We start from the raw sequence: 19,156 nt of genomic DNA on the forward strand, positions 1-19,156 counted from the left end.
TCACTGAGAGAAGCATAACTAAAGTAAATGTATTTTTTTTTCTTTTAGTTTGCGTTTTCACCAGAGATGTGCGAGGATGTGTAGCGAGGGATGTGTTTGTTAACAACCAATAGAAAATTTCCGACTAGAGCTGCGCTGGGCGAGGACATGAGAATTAAGTAATTCTATTGGTTCTTTACAAACAGAGGGATGTGTTTGCTATGCATCCTCGCACATCTCTGATGGAAACGCAGCCTAATTTAGGTATTTCACTCGTCGCAATCGCATAAACTTTTTCATTTGCAGTCGAAATATCACGACAGTTGCAAGGAATGTGTATGGTCGACGTCCAAATGCATAGCATGCAGATTTCAAAAAGTATTATAAAGCTCATTGACACACAGACGTGACACCTCGTAATTGCTCATTACGGTTGGTTGGTTAAGAGTTCTCTAACACTGAATCTACTCGTGCCAATCTGTGCGTTAACAAGATATTAAAACAGGGAATAAATAAAATAGTCATGGTACCTTAAGGCTGGTGTTCTTTCTGGTTCTAAGCCCTCCCATCCAGAGGTCTGCGAGTATGATTTGTGAGCATGGATGGGCTAATAAGGCCCGATGGTTGGCAGCAACGGCTAGGCTCAAGCAGGTCTGTCCAGACCAGTTCTGGAGCTCGCAGGTTAGGAGTTGTTGGGCCTGATCATCGTCTTGGCGGTAGCAATAGTCCAGCAACTCTAGAGCTGGAAATAAAAACGGGTTCTAGATGAAGCTGTCAAAACTGTTTTAGCCAGTAAATAGCAATTTTGAACAGCATCGAGAGGAACATATTTTATATGCATTTGACGGCAGCTCTTCCCAAGCAGCGAGCAAAGATCTTAAACATGTCAATAAAGTTGGCAAAATCCGGTAATGATTGGATTTAATATACCTATTATTTTCATGTATTGTAATGTGTTGGTATAGGCTATGTGTTATGGAAAAGTGGCGAACATTTACTACTCGGCCGAATAGTAAATAGCTAGGTGACGTAAAACATAGCTGAAAACGTGGTTTAGACTAGCAAGAACATTCATGCAATTTTCATTACATCGCGGTATCTAATCAAACTTTTGAATGCAGTTTACCTTAGTAGTCGGCAATGTAACGTAAATTGCATGCAAGTTGTTGCTAGTCTACGTCTCGCTTAAAAATCCTTGCATACATGAAAGAGCTCATAAATAAAAACGAATTTAGCAGATAGTGATTATTCTGTAGTTTTTAGAAACTAAGCTATGTACTATTTATTACCTATTCAGTACTCTTAATAGCTTTTTTATTTAATTAAAACTTGGCCTGCCACCCGAATCGCGCTCAAAGTTTCTCAGATATTTCACTCTTTTGTTCTGAGGGGCCGATTTGAGCTCGCCTTAATTAAGGGCTGTTGTAAGAGGCTAGTTTTTGTAGGGCGTTACCTCGAAATTCCCAAATTGGAATATCGTCTTTTACAAATTGTTTTTGCGCGTACCCGCTGTGGTGGAACGTCTTAATGAATCCTTAACTTACTTAATAGAGCTGCCTTTGACTAAGGGTAAAATAATATTTTAAGTACTTAACTATGTCTTGTGAATAGAATAGAATAGAATAGAATAGAATAGAATAGAATAGTTTTTTATTCGTAAACATACAGACAACAGACATACATTGAAAAAACATAGTGAAAAATAAAGTGTCACGAAATGGTCCCATCTCAGCATGTTGCTGGCGACTTCCAGCGCTGATCTTCCGATTAGACCATCAAGTGAGAAATAATCACGGAAGGTAACAGACAAAAAAATAAGTAAAGAAACATAAAATAAACCGAAAAATTGATTACACACATTTTACACAGCTAATACAAAAAAGAGATGAATTAAGTACACGGATTAACCGATCGAACTTGTACCATCCGGTCGGGTCACATCGTGGCGCGGCATTAGGCGCGCATAACTAGCGCCAGCGGTAGCTACACGAAATTAAATTCGATGACAGATTTGACAAACAATGAAGTGAGTGAATCTAATATAATATTATGTAAAATCTCAATCAGTTTTAACTTTTTAGTCATGAAAACAATGTTACAAAGTTGGCTAAAATACATAAACAAAAACAACACCAAAGTTAAACAAATAGAAACATAATGAAATGACACAGATAAAAAGGATGGCGTGTCGGAAATGGTGTCGACTCCTATGCGGAAGGAACAAGAACATTGTGGTAAGTAACAAAATTTACAATATAATACAACAATAGCAAGAGTCTTGACTACAGGCAGCTGGTTTCTAATCTGCAGGTTTCCTGGTTAAGCTGGTGATTGAGCATATACTGTTTGAGCTTTGTTTTAAAACTATATATACTTTGCAGGTTTCTCACTGGGGGCGGAATGTTGTTCCAACAGCGGGACGCAGAATATTTAAAGCTTCCTCGGAAAGCGGCTGAGGCATGACGCGGCGTCAACAGATGAATTCCACAATCACGGCGTTCGCGGAGCTTGATGCAAGATAGCTTGTTGAAGAGATATGAAGGAGTTTTATAGTTCAGTACGCCAAAGAGCAAACAAGCCAAGTGTAGTTTACGGCGGTGTTGCATTTTGAGGATGCTATGGCTATTCAGATATGGGGTCACGTGAGCTCTCAACGGAATATCGAAACAGAAGCGAGCACAGGCATTTTGAACACGCTGTATGAGTCGTTTGGTTTTTGCAAGAAGTCTTGGCCCAAACACAATATCCACGTAGTTCAGCTTTGATAGGACGAGTGATTCAATTTAATTGAATGCGCAGGTTTTCACTTAAATATGGCCGAATTTTATATAGTACCTTAAGTTTATAAAAGCAACTCCTAATGGCCTCAGCGGTATGTTTCTCATATCGTAGTCCGCAGTCCATTATGAGACCTAAGTTACGCGCCTCATACACCATCTCAACTGGTTTGTTCATTAGCAGAACATCCACTGAAATGCTGGCACCGGCCAGTTGCTGCTTGCTGCCAAACACAAGGTATTTTGTTTTGCTAGGGTTAAGTAGTAGGCAGTTTTGTGTAGCCCATCCAGCAATTCTGGTGAGATCTTCATTTAGTTTCCCTATGGTACTGTTGATATCGGCGGGCTTACATGATATACAGGGTGAAATTTAATTCACTGGCCAAATTGAAACACCCGAAAGAACTCGAAAAAATATTAAACACGTGTTTTTTCTTTTAATACCGCTCAGTACATTTTTTTCGAAATAACTCATCATCAAGTTGTCCTAAAAACCTCGTACGTTATGGTGAACCGACAACTACCCACTACACCCGCTTCTCTCTTATCAGTTAAGGTCATTGACACCCCGCCCCTCCCGCTGTTTGCAATAGCGTCACCAATTATGAACCCTATTGCAGCGAGATAAGACGCCTACCTACATAAGTTGCTAATTTTTCCTTCATACTTTAACGGGCTTAGAGCCGTCAAAATGCAAACAAAGGCAACCCATTTTTAATCTAAAATATTATTTCTGACTAATGATTACTAACAAAACGTCCGTGGCTTAAAAACAATGAGTAAAACCTAGGCCAGGAATCTTTGCATTCAGGCGTATTAAAAAAATTGAATCGACTTACGTACATTTGATTAAAAATCGACGCAATTAACGAAAGTCCCACGAGATGGTACTCTTGGATTCAATCCTTGTCTGCGAAGGCGTGGAACTGATTCCATTTCGTATAATCTTTGTGCACCACGTAAACACTCACCACTTAATAAATAACACCGTACCATTTCCTAATATTCCCGGTTCGAAAACATTTTTTTAAACCTTAGTACGCGCGCGATTATTATTTTAAGGTTGGCGAGTGACGAGTGACTAATCATTTATGCTAACCGTTATGTTTACCGCTAGCGCGGAATGGTTTAGACTACCCTCGAAATTGATAAACCTGCCTACCATCGCCAACACTAACTAGGTGGACCCTATTGCAACGATTATAAGGTTTAGTGAAGGTCAGATAAGGGTTTTGCTGATGTTGTTGTTAAAACCTACTATTAGGTTTGTTTACATTTGTGGTAATAGGGTGACCACGACTCGTGGAAAGTATTTAAAAATTAAAAAATGAAAATTAAAAAAAAATGTACTCTTTTTTTTCGCTAAATAGATTCCTTAAGTGTAACCTAGTGCCTGGAATGAATATGGCCAGTGATTTAAATTTCACCCTGTATATACTTGTATGTCGTCTGCGTAGATGTGGTATTTGCAATGCGTGATGTGAGATGTAATATCTGCAGAATATAATATAAACAGGAGCGGGCCAATCACGGATCCTTGCGGAACTCCTCTAGTTAGCTCGGCTTTCTCAGAAAAAAGTGAAGAACCATCACTGAGATGCACTTTTACAATTTGCGATCGGTTAGACAGATAGCTTGCAAACCACATTACAGTTTTATGGTCAAAACCATAGTAGCTCAACTTCGATAATAGCAGGTTAATATTCAAACAATCGAATGCCCTCGAAAAGTCGAGGAGTACTAAAAGTGTGCACATTCCCTTGTCTTGAGCATCCAAAATGTTATCAGTGACATCCAATAGAGCAGTCATTGTACTACGTCCTTTGCGGAAACCTGATTGGACATCTGGCAAAATATTGTTTTTTTCTAGGTAGGTGGTTAACTGTGAGCAGACAACTTTTCCAATATTTTAGATAGGCAGGGTAGTATGCTTATGGGCCTAAGGTCTTTAGGCATGGTTGGGTTTGATACTTTAGGCAAGGGGTTTACTAATGCTAACTTCCAGATATCTGGAAAGGTGGATGTAACAATAGAGGTATTAATTAGGCTTGTAATGATGTCAATTGTGTATGGGAAAGTTAAGATAAGCATATTCAAATTTATCCCATCAAAACCCTCGGCGTTAGATTTTAGACATTTAATTATTTTGATAATCTGGCTAGAATTAATAGTGTCTAAGTGGAAAACAGAGTCACTGTGCTTATGGAACTCAAAATAAGTTAGCTGTGATATAGTGACACCTGTAGTTCCCGGCAGCTCTAGAAAATGTATATTTAAGATATCGGGGTTATTGAAAAAAGTAGGTAATTCTTTATCCTTTTTAGGCAAGACTGCTGATTTTAAGTTTTTCCATAAAGTTTTAGGTTCTTTTATTTTATTATTTATATTTTGTTTGAAATATGCAACTTTTTCAAAATATAAAGCTTTATTTACAACAGATTTAAGATCTTTGTAGTATTTCTTTTTAACATCACTCTGGTTTTTGTGGAAGTCTGCCGCAGCACTGTCACGCAGCCTCATCATATGTTTGATGGTGTCAGTAATCCAGGGGTAGGATTGTGTTGTAACTAGGGACGTCTTTACAGGGGCATGTACATTAAATAGACTAAGTACTTGTTGATTAAAAACATTAATCATGTCATTTACATTTTCAAGATTTGATATTAAGTCCCATCTCACGCACTGCAAGTCCACATCTAAATCTTTGTCGCAGATATTTTAAAAGGCCTGTAGGTAATGTGGTAAGGTTTTAGTTTCTCGCGCTTAATATTAAAATTACAGACAACAAGACAATGACCATACAGTGAACCCACATGATCCATGTGAGTGCTAGCAGCCCGCAAGTCAGAGCAGACAACGTCGATCAGCGTCTGGCTGGTGTCAGTGAAATGCGTAGGCTGTGACACCAATTGAGTTAATCCAGTACTTGTTATGAAGTTATTGAACTGAATGGTTTTTGTGTCGGTGCCATTCAATAAGTTAACATTGAAGTCACCAAGTATAATTAGATTATCGTAGCCACGTATTGCACTAACTGAGTCAGTTAAGGCATCAAAAAATAATTGCAGATCCATCCAAGGTGGTCGGTATGCCGTTCCGATTACCAGCTTCTTTCCGTTGAGAGTAAATGTGATCCACATCTGCTCCACCAGCTTATGCAACGGGTCAACGGGATGAGGCCAGGTCCGAGCTTTGAGATTACGCTTAATATAAAAGCCTACGCCTCCACCGCGCGACCGGTCGCCCTGCGGTCTAGGAATATGCCGGAAACTATATCCAGAAAGTGTCGGCGCCCGCCCTTCTTCACCCGCCCTTAACCATGATTCGTTGATCGCCAACACATCAACATCCTGCCGAGTAGCAGCCGCTATGAAATTGTCATGATTTGTGCCAAGAGAACCTGCATTGTACAAACCTATTTTAAGTGTTTTATTTACTATTATAGTTATATAGATATACCTCAGACCAGACAGACCACCAGACAGATGACGTAACTTTAACAAAATGTATAACAGTAACAGAACCAGTGTCGCATAGATACCAGAGCCTGCAGATTATAAACAACTTTATAATTATATAAATGCTAAAAATTAGTGAAATAAACAAACAGACATTGCCGTCCCATAGTGCAATGACAAAACAATATATGCTACATACGCCCGCCCAGACCTCAGACGGTGCTGACTCCAAAAACACGATGCAGGTCTGCGTCAGAGCGAATGGAGAAAGCTGGCTTTCCCTCGCCTTGTAGGGCATAGATTCGGCCTCGCCTTGTCCACGAGAACCTCCACTGATGTTCCCTGCACAGCTCTCGAACTTTGTGGAACAAGAGGCGATTCGTGCGTGTGAGGCGCTCGTTGACGAAAACGCGACGCGGGGGGCCTGGCAGGTTGTCAACATAGAAGGTGAAATTTCGCCGAACGCGGGCGGCCTGCAGCAGTTCGTCCCGCAGCTGCCGCCGCGCCAGCCTAACGACGACGCGACGCGGCCGGCCTCCGGCCTCACTGTCGGCCCCTTCCCCGGTCCGGCCCACCGCCCCGACTCGCTCGGCGAACACCACGTCGCGCTGCTCCAAGGCGACACCCAACCTGGCCGCGAGGACGGTGACCGTGTGGACAACGTTTTCTCCCTTCGCCTCAGGAACGTGGCCAATGTCAAGGTCAGAGAGCAACGCGTCCTGGTCGCGGTCATTCAACTCTAGCTGAAGGCGTGCCACCGTCTGCTGCAGCTCTTCCGCTGCTCCTGGCTGCAATCTGCCATCCAGCTCGCCGCTGGCGGAGTCCACAGGCCGCTCCTCCAAGCGCCTGACCTTCTCCTCCAGGACATCTAGTCGGCCAGTGAGACCACCGAGGAGATCGTTGAAGCGCGCCACCTCTTGGCGCAGGCCCACAACTTCGTCGCGCACAGATCCGAAGTCCGCGCGTAGCAAGCGCAGCTGCTCAGCAACGTCATGCTGTTGCTCCAGCGCCGCATCATCCTCGCCGGCCCCACTCGGCTTCACCGGCGTATTGTCGGAGTTGTCACGCCGAGGGGTCGTCGCTTTGCACGCTGGGCACGCCCATATACTCGCGACGCGCGCATTCTGACCCATGCCCACACAAGCCTTGTGGTAGGTCATCCCGCAGCCGCATTTAGCGACACCTGTCGCTCCAAGGGGTTTACCACAAGCCGCAGCGCAGACAACCATTTCTCTCACTGTTGTGATTGCGATCGCAAGACGTTTAAAAAATTCCCACGGGAGCCGCTAGATGGCGCTAATATTAAAACAAGTGTCTAATTTATATCAAAAATATAAGTAAATAGTCCGAACCAAAGAGGATTTGAAGAAGAGAGTTACTGTCATGGTAAATTATGTAGCTACAGTTCATTAACTGCCATCTTTCGACAGAAGATTAAACCTGTTTGAACGCCATTTGATTTTGATCCTTATTCTTTAACTGATATGTGTTAGCTTTTTAAATATTAATATTCACGCCATCTACTCGAGCATAGGCTGAAGGTTGTGGCGCCATCGCTCGAAAACATGGAACTATACCTTTGGCCTATAGTCGAGTAGATGGCGTGAATATTAATAAATAATAAGTTAACACATATCACTGAAAGAATAAGGATCAAAGTTAAATGGCGTTCTAACAGTTTTATGTTCTGTCGAAAGATGGCAGTAAATTTACAGTGGCTACATAATTTACTTTGACAATCCGTCTCTATAGACTTTATTCTCTTTGGTCCGAACTAAGGTGGTGTTATTAAAAGTTACAAATTAATGCCACAGTACCAATTGTATATACGTAAGGAAATAAAATATAAAAGTTTAGCGATCAGCCGAATATATTGTCTTTATTGGCACCTACCCACCACACATAAAAAATCACATAGTAAAGAATCGCTATTAATTCCACTATCACAGGCGCGCGCTGGCCGCGCACACTAACACAACTTAAGGGAGCAGAGATGCACACACCGATAACTGCGGAAGCAGATATATCTCACGAATACTATTTATAAGCTAAGGAAGTACCGCGAGTGTGACAGTGTGTGTTACCGTCCGTGACGTCAATAGGTATCTAACTGTTTATTACTTTACTATAACTGAAACCATAGAGAAAATAAGTAAACATAGAGTGCTCACCCCATACATCAGTTTTGTTACCAAAACGACTATTATTTTCGTAGTCGACATCTAGTGTCAAGTAGCGGAATTATCAGTACTGCTACTCGACAATAGATGTCGCGACGAACGGAAAGTCTAATGCTGAACAATTTTCAGCTAATATTATAACCGGATTAACCGGAACTCTATTTTCAACTCCTTCTGCTTGTAATAAGTTAGTTGTAACTCCGTACAGCTCGTTCTTGGCAGCTTTGTGGGTAGCGCCTCCTCGCCGTGCGTCCACACGAGGAGCGCCATCTGGTGACGTTGTGAGAAAAACTGTTTTACTGCCTATTATGTACCTTTGGTCTCAAACTCCTTCCCGTAATGCCTGAGCTCCTCGTACACCTCGGTCTCCATATCGTCCTCGGCGGCCTCATGGGCCATGGCCTTGTACAGCTAGCAGGCCACAAGGCTCTTGGCCAGCGCCTCCTCGCCGTGCGTCCATATGAGGGTCAAACAGATCACTGTGTTATGTCTTTCCTGTAGACATACACAAGAGTTAAGGGCTATAAAGGTTAATTTTCTTAATTAACCCTTATCCACGTGAAAAGGTCCTCCTTTTATTTAGAGAACCATGATAAAATCATTGCTTACATGCCCACAAGCTGTTAACTATTGCCCACAGGAGAGAAAAATGTGCTGTTCGCGATAACACACTAGTTTTCTCTCCTGTGGGCAATAGTTAACAGCTTGTGGGCATGTAAGTAATGATTTTATCATAGTTCTTTAAATAAAAGGAGGACCTTTTCACGTGGATAAGGGTTAAATAAGAAAATTAACCTTTATAGCCCTTAACTCTTGTGTATGTCTACAGGAAAGACATAACACAGTGATCTGTTTGACCCATGAGGAGCGCCATCTGGTGACGTTGGGAGAAAAACTGTCTTACTGCCTATTATGTACCTTTGGTCTCAAACTCCTTCCCGTAATGCCTGAGCTCCTCGTACACCTCGGTCTCCATATCGTCCTCGGCGGCCTCATGGGCCATGGCCTTGTACAGCTAGCAGGCCACAAGGCTCTTGGCCAGCGCCTCCTCGCCGTGCGTCCATATGAGGAGCGCCATCTGGTGACGTTGGGAGAAAAACTGTCTTACTGCCTATTATGTACCTTTGGTCTCAAACTCCTTCCCGTAATGCCTGAGCTCCTCATACACTTCCGTCTCCATATCGTCCTCGGCTGCCTCGTGGGCCATGGCCTTGTACAGCTTGCAGGCCACGAGGCTCTTGGCTAGCGCTTCCTCGCCGTGCGTCCACATGAGGAGCGCCATCTGGTGGCGTTTCGTAAGCACTGCCCACATCTGTGGAAGAAGTAAACCCTTCTTATTCAAAAAGTCTCTGGTAATGAAAGTTCCTAACCAAAATTAATGTCAACATGAAAGTTCACAGACAAAATTGTTTAGAGAGAGAGAGAGAGAGATCTTTATTTGCATACCATAGTACAGATGTTATATTACATGGACCCTAGAAAGGGTGTAGCAAAAATATGTTTACGAGATTATATGAATAACATAACGGAAATGGACGGTAAACCTTATAAAACAAAGTCCTACGCCGCGTCTGTCTGTTTGTGTGTTTGTATGTTTGCGATAAACTCAAAAACGACAGAACGGATTTTCATGCGGTTTTCACCTATCGATAGAGTGATTCTTGAGGAAGGTTTGTGTATAATTTGTTAACCTGTGTGAAGCCGGGGCCGGTCGCTAGTATATAATATGATAACAAAAGGTCTACCTCTAGGTTGGGGTAAATATAAAGTCATTTTATTATTATTACCGTTAGAGTTAGTTCATTTTTTTTTCAATTGAACATTACACGTACACAACACACAATTAATTTAAGTTTTCCGACAATATAATTACATACACTAAATTTTTCCGACAATATAATTATAAATATTATAATAAACGAAATGTACGAAGAGGTTTGTTATAATTTATAACGACAGAAATAGCAAGATAGCAAATATAGCTTGTAATAGCCCAAATGTCCCTTTTAACCCTTTAGTCCGTAGGCTCAACATATTACCTGCCATCATACTTAAAACAAAAACCCATCTCTACTATAAGAATTACGGTTCGAAATCGAATGAATAGAAATGAATGTCAAATTGTTATAAATACTCGCAACAGTTATCGTAATAATATCCAAACATACCCGAATACATTCACAACACAAGCATTGAAATTAAGCTCGATAAGGCAGTGGCTTAAGGTCCCAAAAGGTACCCGGATCATAGGTTTACGGCTGTTAACGCAGATAAATGACGGGTTTTTATGTAAGTACTGTATCCGCGGTACCCTTCCATACCCGTGTCTGTTGTGGCAAAAAACCTATCGATACTTAGGTGCCAATTCTGTATAATATAAATTGATATGGTTATCGTCTTATTTTGGTACAACCTTCGTGGTGTTACCAGGCGTGGCTCACTCCGCGATTTCGTCGCTTTGCAACAGGTAGCTACAAGTACATCCGTTCCACACCAATTTTGGTGGCTAGCCATAAGCCGCGCGTGGCGCTGTCGCCACCTAGCGGCTATATCTGTCCTGATCGTAACAGACGCGTTTTGTTAGAGAGTGAGTCTTCTGTACCTAGTACTATTATTTATTCTGTGGTGTTACTAAGATCCTATTTAATCTTTTTTTAATGAATGATAGTTTCCAAAGAAAAACTGACTTTATATACAATGTAGAATATAACACAAAATGTCAAGGATCATAATATTTGTTTTTCGGAGGACCGTCCTTTATATTTGGACAGAGCTGTGTTAACACGCCTGTGTTTTTCCGGGATTGTGTAAATACAGGATTTACGAGTAGGTATGTATATTTCAACGAATGGTAAAACGTAACAGTTACCTGGTAATATTTGAATATAAAAGTATTATGTAAATGATAATATATACTTAGGGCATACTGAAAATTCCTGGACTGGCCACTTAGAAAAAATAAGTCGGCTCATATATCAGAATCCAGAAATTTTCAGTATGGCCCACGTATATAATTATAAAACATTTCCATTATTTAATTTATGCATGTTGATAACCTAAGCGTAATCACTGCTGCAGTGAAAGCAGCTCGCAGGAAATTCAATGGCGTATTTTCCTTTTTTTTAAACGTAGGAAATGTTTATTTATATTACAAAACAAAACAATGATTACAAAACAGTAATAGCTTTTAGTTTCAATAGTCAAACAGTCAATCGACAGAGTTAGTTAAATAGTATACTACTGTTTGATAAAAGCGCACGTAGCTGTTTAGCGTTCGCAAAGAAATGTACTATTATACTAAGCACTATCGGCGCGATTCGGGAAATTAATTAGAGATTCACTAGATGTGAAATAGTAAAGATTATATGACGTTCCACGGCAAAATGTACCATATGGCAGCGGCAATAATATTGGAGCGGCGTTAATAATAGCGTAAGCGCCAATCGCCATAAGGTACCTTTTGCCGTGGAACGTCACATATCTTTACTATTTCATATCTTGTGAATCTCTAATTCATTTCCCGAATCGCGCAGTACAAGTTTTTCATATAGTTACATATTGTATTAAAAAAAAACAATTGTTTGTAAAAGAAGACTATTACGAGTATTTTAATAAAGCGTTGTAAGCAAAATGTTGCATCGTTGTTGTTTATTTCACTTGCCATTTTATTTGCTCTGGAATATCAAAGTAATTCACGGCCCCTTTAATGTTAATTTCCTTGCTCGCATTGAACGAGAAATAAATTGGAACGAGCGTGTATTGGCAAATGCAGTTGGAAATCGAACATATTATTATGGTGAAATATAAGTTTAAAGCTACTATTTATTCGTTGTGTGGATTTATTTTATTGAAAAATCTCACTTGCTAGATTTTTTTTTATTGATTCATAAAATTTACACAGCATTACAGCGGACACGGTGAAATTTATAATAGACAGTATTTATACAAACAAGGTACATGATACAGTCTAGAAAGGACGAACAGAACAAATGTGAGACAGAAAAACTTATACAAGACAGAAGATTCACGCTTATCCATTGCCTCTCATAACTTCATACATTATTCATTACACAGATCCATTCAACTACTTGCAAATACATCACATGCCGGTGCTGATTGAATAATCTAATTCCACATTTATAGCAGAATGGTTCAATAGTATTTTTGTCATTAGCCAAGTAGCGTTAAATTTTCAAACTTAAATCCCTAATAGGTCTTTGTCTAAAGCTGATTAAGGAGAATATAGTGACATGAAGACATGACGATATGATCATCATTAAGATAATATAATTTTCCCTCCAGGCACGTAATAACAGGTTAATGTTAACCTACCAAATTCGTCGAACTAATTAACGTAACACAGCAGAGAACTACAAAATTTATATATTATTATGTATATAATATACCTATATAAATTTACTTAACTAAAATGTTTTCCTCGTAATAATATTAAAGTAATTGCAATTTGTGTATGTAATCAGGCACAACGTTTCTAAAATTCGTTCTCAAGAGTTCAAGAGATTTGAAGATTCGCAACGGAGACCGCTTGCGGACATCCATGCGCGCTGTGTTAAGCGCACAATCGCACATCCTTCCGCTCATTTAGGACTCCTGACGGGGAATTCATACTTTCTATGGAAAATGGGCATACTTTTTATGCAAATTGTATGAAAGATAGTTACCAGAAGCTCATAGAAGGGGTAGTCAAACAGCGCCATCTCTGTAGTGACCGGCATGAACCCGGTGATGAGCAACAGCCCGCCGGCCGTGTGGCGGGTGAACTACGCGCTGTTGCGGTGCACGTTGACGTTGAAACTCACCAGTAGCTCGTTGAAGGGGTAGTCGAACAGCGCCATCTCTGTAGTGACAGGCATGAACCCGGTGATGAGCGACAGCCCACCCGCTGTGTGGCGGGTGAACGACGCGCTGTTGCGGTGCACGTTGACGATAATGTTGACACTCACCAGCAGTTCGTTGAAGGGGTAGTCGAACAGCGCCATCTCTGTAGTGACGGGCATGAACCCGGTGATGAGCGATAGCCCGCCCGCTGTGTGGCGGGAGAACGACGCGCTGTTGCGTTGCACGTTGACGATGATGTTGACACTCACCAGCTGCTCGTTGAAGGGGTAGTCGAACAGCGCCATCTCTGTAGTGACAGGCATGAACCCGGTGATGAGCGACAGCCCGCCGGCCGTGTAGCGAGTGACGGACGAGCTGTTGCGGTGCACGTTGACGTTGAAACTCACCAGTAGCTCGTTGAAGGGGTAGTCGAACAGCGCCATCTCTGTAGTGACCGGCATGAACCCGGTGATGAGCGACAGCCCGCCGGCCTGGTGGCGGGTGAACGACGCGCTGTTGCGGTGCACGTTGACGCTCTTATTCATGACTTTCGCGTAGATCGGACGGAACTTCCGCCGCGTGTAGTAGCACCTTTAAATAAAAACAATCTTTAAATGCAAATACAAAAATCATGATACGTATGACTATAAGATCAGAGGCGTTCCCTCGATGCCTCATGAATACTATCATCAAAATTAGAATTTGACAAAATATGACGTAGGTATCTGTTGCCTAGTTTTAGACAAAAAAATATTTTCCAAGTCAGTTGAGAATTGACGGAATTATGATGTAAGTAACAAAACAAACATCAAAAATAATATTTAATTAAAAAAGCATAAACCGTATTGAGAACTTCTTTATTTTATTTGCTTTTTCGGCTATTTCGTTATTTTTTGATATAAGTGGATGTAATGCATGAACCTACAGGTCAATTAGAAGCTAAACCAGGCCGCGTAGCCAAGATGCCAATCGTTACGCTCCGTAGCGATCGAAACGCAACTGTCACTGTCACACTAATATGGAAGAGTGATAGAGAGACATAATGCTTTTCGTTGTCATTCAAAACTGACTATCGATTACTTTATTAATTGTGCGTGAAAAACATATTGACAGAAATAAATATTTCAAACAGAAAATAAATAAAGTAGTCAAATTAATATGATTTTTTCATGTTTTGGTACACATTACACATCATTAGCATAGACAAAGGATAAGCTTATTCAAATTTATTATCCTCTCTGTGACCCCATTTAAATAACGCATAGATTAAGCTTACAATGCGTGAGATTAAAATAATATGCAAATCGCCGAACCCTGTAGATATCCCAACACATCTGCCAGTAAAAATGTACATTAATTATTTATTTTAAATTATTTACACAGTACTGATGTACCGTCGGAAAGATTCCAAAATAGGGAATATTAGGCAAAGCTCTGTGTAGGTGGCACCTTTGTGGCACATACAGTAAACAAACCACATTGACACACGTCAATCACATGGCCTACCGCGAAACAAGAAAATCGAAATTTCGTTATCTAATCTCTCTACCACTCTTGCATATTCGAGCGATAAAGAGGCAGATAACTAAATGTCGATTTTCGCGTTTACCGGTAGGCCCTTGTTAACAAACCGCCTTGAAGCCTTCAATGTCATATTTTATTGTCTGTGAAAACTTGTCAAAAAACAGTTTAAGGCACAGTATGTATAAGTTAGTCTATGAATTTACTGAGTCGGACTGTCGGTAGTGCTGCACTCTGGCGGCAGAACATTGCAGTAATATCCCCTATTGTAAAAAGTTTTTGACATTGCTACAAAACCGAAATTATGTCCTTATATTTGAAACGCACTAAGCTTGGGAAAACAAAATGGATCCAATCAAAATTTTCCTAATATTTATATATCAAACAGATTATAAAACCAATATTATCTGTAATGAAGCACACTGAGGGTCAAAATATGAAATATTAAGCCTTTATACTTAAGGCAGAGGGAATATATTCCCCACCTGATTTTCAACTTTATTTCATAGTGATAGGATTCAATTTTGTATAATTCCTGACACTTATGCCTTATAAAGCTTCCCATTTAACGCAGTGCAAACACGAGGGCCAATTCGGTATTAACAATTTGATATGTTTTGATCTCATTTTGATACGACCTTGAGTCGTGTCAATAGGCATCTCACGCGCACCATTAAGTGTGAGCAAGATGCCTAATAAGACGACTCCTGATTACATACCTAATCGTGATAGCCAATCTGCATGTGACACTGATTGGTGCTTGGCTGCCTATCAGGCCAATTCGAGTTTTAGTTATAAGATCTCATTCCGATATAATACTCATCTGACAGTGTCAAAAGTGACGTTTTTGGTTGTAGAAATATCAGTTTTGTTACGAAAACCACGTCAAATAGGGAGTATTAGGGTCAAACAGATCAGTGTGTTATGTCTTTCCTGTAGACATACACAAAAGTTAAGGGCTATAAAGGTTAATTTTCTTATTTAGCCCTTATCCACGTGAAAAGGTCCTCCTTTTATTTAGAGAACTATGATAAAATCATTGCTTACATGCCCACAAGCTGTTAACTATTGCCCACAGGAGAGAAAAATGTGCTGTTCGCGATAACACGCTAGTTTTCTCTCCTGTGGGCAATAGTTAACAGCTTGTGGGCATGTAAGTAATGATTTTATCATAGTTCTTTAAATAAAACGAGGACCTTTTCACGTGGATAAGGGTTAAATAAGAAAATTAACCTTTATAGCCCTTAACTCTTGTGTATGTCTACAGGAAAGACATAACACAGTGATCTGTTTGACCCATTACTGCAATGTTCTTCCGCCAGAGTGCACTAATTTGTTTAGTAAACCATAGAGTAACTTAACTAGGCCTTAAACAGTTTTTTGACAAGTTTTCACTATGACATCTATACTTAAAGCAGAGGGAATATATTCCCCACCTGATTTTGAACTTTATTTCAGAGTGATAGGATTCAATTTCAACACACATACATATATTAGTGTCCGACCGAAACATGTTTTTTTGCCGAAACCGAAACCGAAACCGAATGTTCGGCTTTGGTTCTAGTTTCGGCCGAAACCGAAACCGAAACTTTTGTAGACTTGTTAAAATCGTTGAAAAAAATTTCCTAAAACCGCTTTTACACACATATTATGGGGTTGTCAACACCCAATGTCCTTGAAATTGATGATACTTAAGCAGTTTTTTAAGAAAATTACTAGAGTTAGACCAAGATAATTCTGCAACGATTTTGATAACCCACGCAGTGCAAGTGTTATTTTAAACGACAAAACTTCTATGTAATTATGACGTATAAATAACATTTGCACCAGTTACACTGCGTATGCTAACATGTAGATACAGGGTCAACCAAGAATGAACCAAAAACGCGAGCGTAGCGAGCGCGAAATTTTTTGTTGACAATATTGAAAGGCCGGGTACCGATCTTAACCTGGGCCTAAAAGTCCGAAGTGCGTCAGTGAGGCGAATTTTCATGCGAAGTCAAAGCCGTGTTTCAGGCTTCAGGATAAGTAGTTGAGCACAGACTCCAACCAATGTCCATTGTATTAAAAAGCGAGACCGCAGGCCGAGCATGGCTCAGCGAGGCCAAAGGCTAAGCTGAAGTAGAGGACATGTGGAACACAAAAAAATGGTAAATCGAGGTAAAAAGTGAGGCTAAGGTCGAGCACTCGTATGAAGAACTGTACTGGGGACACTTTTAAGGGTTTTTTCCTCGTTTTAATCAATAGTCGGCTGTTCAGCCTCGCAAAATATTAACTATTGAGAAAATCAACTTCGCGGCACTAGTTGAGCGTAGCCTACTTATTGCCCAACTTTTGGTCTTTGTCTGATTTGAAGTACCATTTCGTAAGTTTCGGCCCGGCCGAAAGGTTCGGCCGTTTTTTGGCCGAAACCGAAACTACAGCCGAGACATGATTTTTTGGCCGAAACTGGCAGAAACCGAAACCGAAACCGAACCTTCGGTCGGACACTAACATATATACATGGATACATATCAAGGCTCCTTGTTTACAGGTGGCCTACCGCGAAACGTGAAAATCGAAATTTCTTTATCTGCCTCTCTATCGATCGAATATGCAAGAGTGATAGAGAGGCAGAAACCGAACATTCGATTGTCGTGTTTCATGTGATTGAGTTAGTGACGCCCTCTACGCAGAGTTTTGCGTAATATTCCCTATTGGAGTTTCCGTTATTTATTATAGATGGTCAAGCAAATCTTGTCAGTAGAAAAAGGCGCGAAACGGGACGATATCCTTTCGCGCCTACATTTTTCAAATTTGCCGCCTTTTTCTACTGACAAGATCTACTTGACCCAGTATAGATCTCATTCCGATAGAATACTGATCTGACAATGTCAAAAGTGACGTGAAAACCATGTCAAATGATGAAAACTGAATTGGCCTCAGGATGTATTTGGAAATACAAGAGGTCATTAAATACGGAAATGAAAAGGAAAATTCAATTTTAACGAGACCCTTTGATGTTCATGGCGTTATTTAAATTACGGGGTCGTTCGTACGGTTACGGTTAATTATGGGTTCGTGTAGTTAAAACGTATAAGCGGCAAGAGAGGTGTCTATCTATCGTCAAGAGAGTCAAGAGAGGCTTGGGCACTGCACTGTGAATGTTATCTCGCTTAGTGTGTTAGGGCACAGTACAACGGCACGTTAGTGCATTCAAAATTATTAGGTTTTTCTATTCTTGTTTGACTACAAGTACGTACTACCCTTAGAGATTAGAGTGTATAGAGGCGGATTGTCGAAGTAAATTATGTAGTCACTGACGTCACTGTAAATTTATTGCCATCGTTCGACAGAAGATTAAAATTGTTAGAACGCCATTTGACTTTGATCTTTATTCTTTCACTGATATATGTTAACTTGTACCTACTCGACACCTAGGCCAAAGGTATGGTGCAATCTTTTCGAGCGATGACGCCATAACCTTCAGCCTACTCTCGAGTAGATGGCGTTAATATTAATATTTAACAAGTTAACACATATCAGTGAAAGAATAAGGTTCGAAGTCAAATGACGTTCTAACAATTTTAATCTTCTGTCGAAAGATGGCAGTAAATGTACTGTAGCTACATAATTTACCATGACAGTAACTCTCTATTTCAAATTCTATTTTGCTACTACTAATGTCCATCCAAAACGTAAGCGTAATAATAAAAACGTAAATGAAATATTTTATTACAATAATTAGCTAAATATTTACGTAGTACCAGTCGTTAATTACAGTTGGTTATTATAACCTCAATGCCATCTTACTCATACGTCCGATAATTCGAGTTTCCCGTGTTCACGTAACAATGTACAATGTACATATAACAAATGGAAATACCAGTTGATCCTTAAATCGGGCAGGCAGACTAGCAACAGGGATTTAACCTCTGTTATATCCACAAGGTGGCGTAATACCAAAAACATAGTTTTCAAACTCAACCCTAAGACGTTGCACTAAGCTACAAGTTACAACAAACTTATATAGCAGATGCGAGTTTGTGAAAGTTGCTCGTTGATAAGGACTTATGTACGCATTGTTAGGTCTTGGGTGTAATCAGGACGAGTTTAATTTAGATTAGCTTAGAAAACCTTAGGCTAGGTTTACTGTAGCGACTCTGTCGACGTGTAATTTAGGTTATTAGGTTTTGTCTAGAGTCTAGGCTATTACGTTACTCTGCTTTTTCTACATTTTATAGGCTGAGAAAACATTGCCAAGAAAAAATAATAGGGTTGATGACCTATTAGTTTCAGATTAATGACTTATTTCTTACTTATGTTAATAGTTATTTGAATAATTTAAATAAAAAACACTCTGGTATTTTTGCCTAGCGCAGGCTGTTTTTTAGGGTTCCGTACCCAAAGGGTAAAAACGGGA

General features: G+C 40.3%; 1 protein-coding gene across 10 annotated transcripts in view; it reads right to left on the reverse strand.

The window, feature by feature from the left end:
- The window catches only part of LOC134798418 (transient receptor potential cation channel trpm), a 407,980-nt gene that overhangs the window by 22,238 nt on the left and 366,586 nt on the right, over positions 1-19,156 (reverse strand). For all 10 annotated transcript variants that reach the window (XM_063770838.1, XM_063770837.1, XM_063770836.1 and 7 more), the window contains exons 13-15: positions 13,641-13,824; positions 9,517-9,706; positions 510-721 (exon numbers count right to left, since the gene is read on the reverse strand). In XM_063770838.1, the coding sequence (XP_063626908.1) occupies positions 510-721; positions 9,517-9,706; positions 13,641-13,824 (586 nt within the window). The remainder of the gene's footprint in view (positions 1-509; positions 722-9,516; positions 9,707-13,640; positions 13,825-19,156) is intronic.

The sequence above is a fragment of the Cydia splendana genome, chromosome 16 (assembly GCF_910591565.1).
Source record: "Cydia splendana chromosome 16, ilCydSple1.2, whole genome shotgun sequence".
Lineage (NCBI taxonomy): Eukaryota > Metazoa > Arthropoda > Insecta > Lepidoptera > Tortricidae > Cydia > Cydia splendana.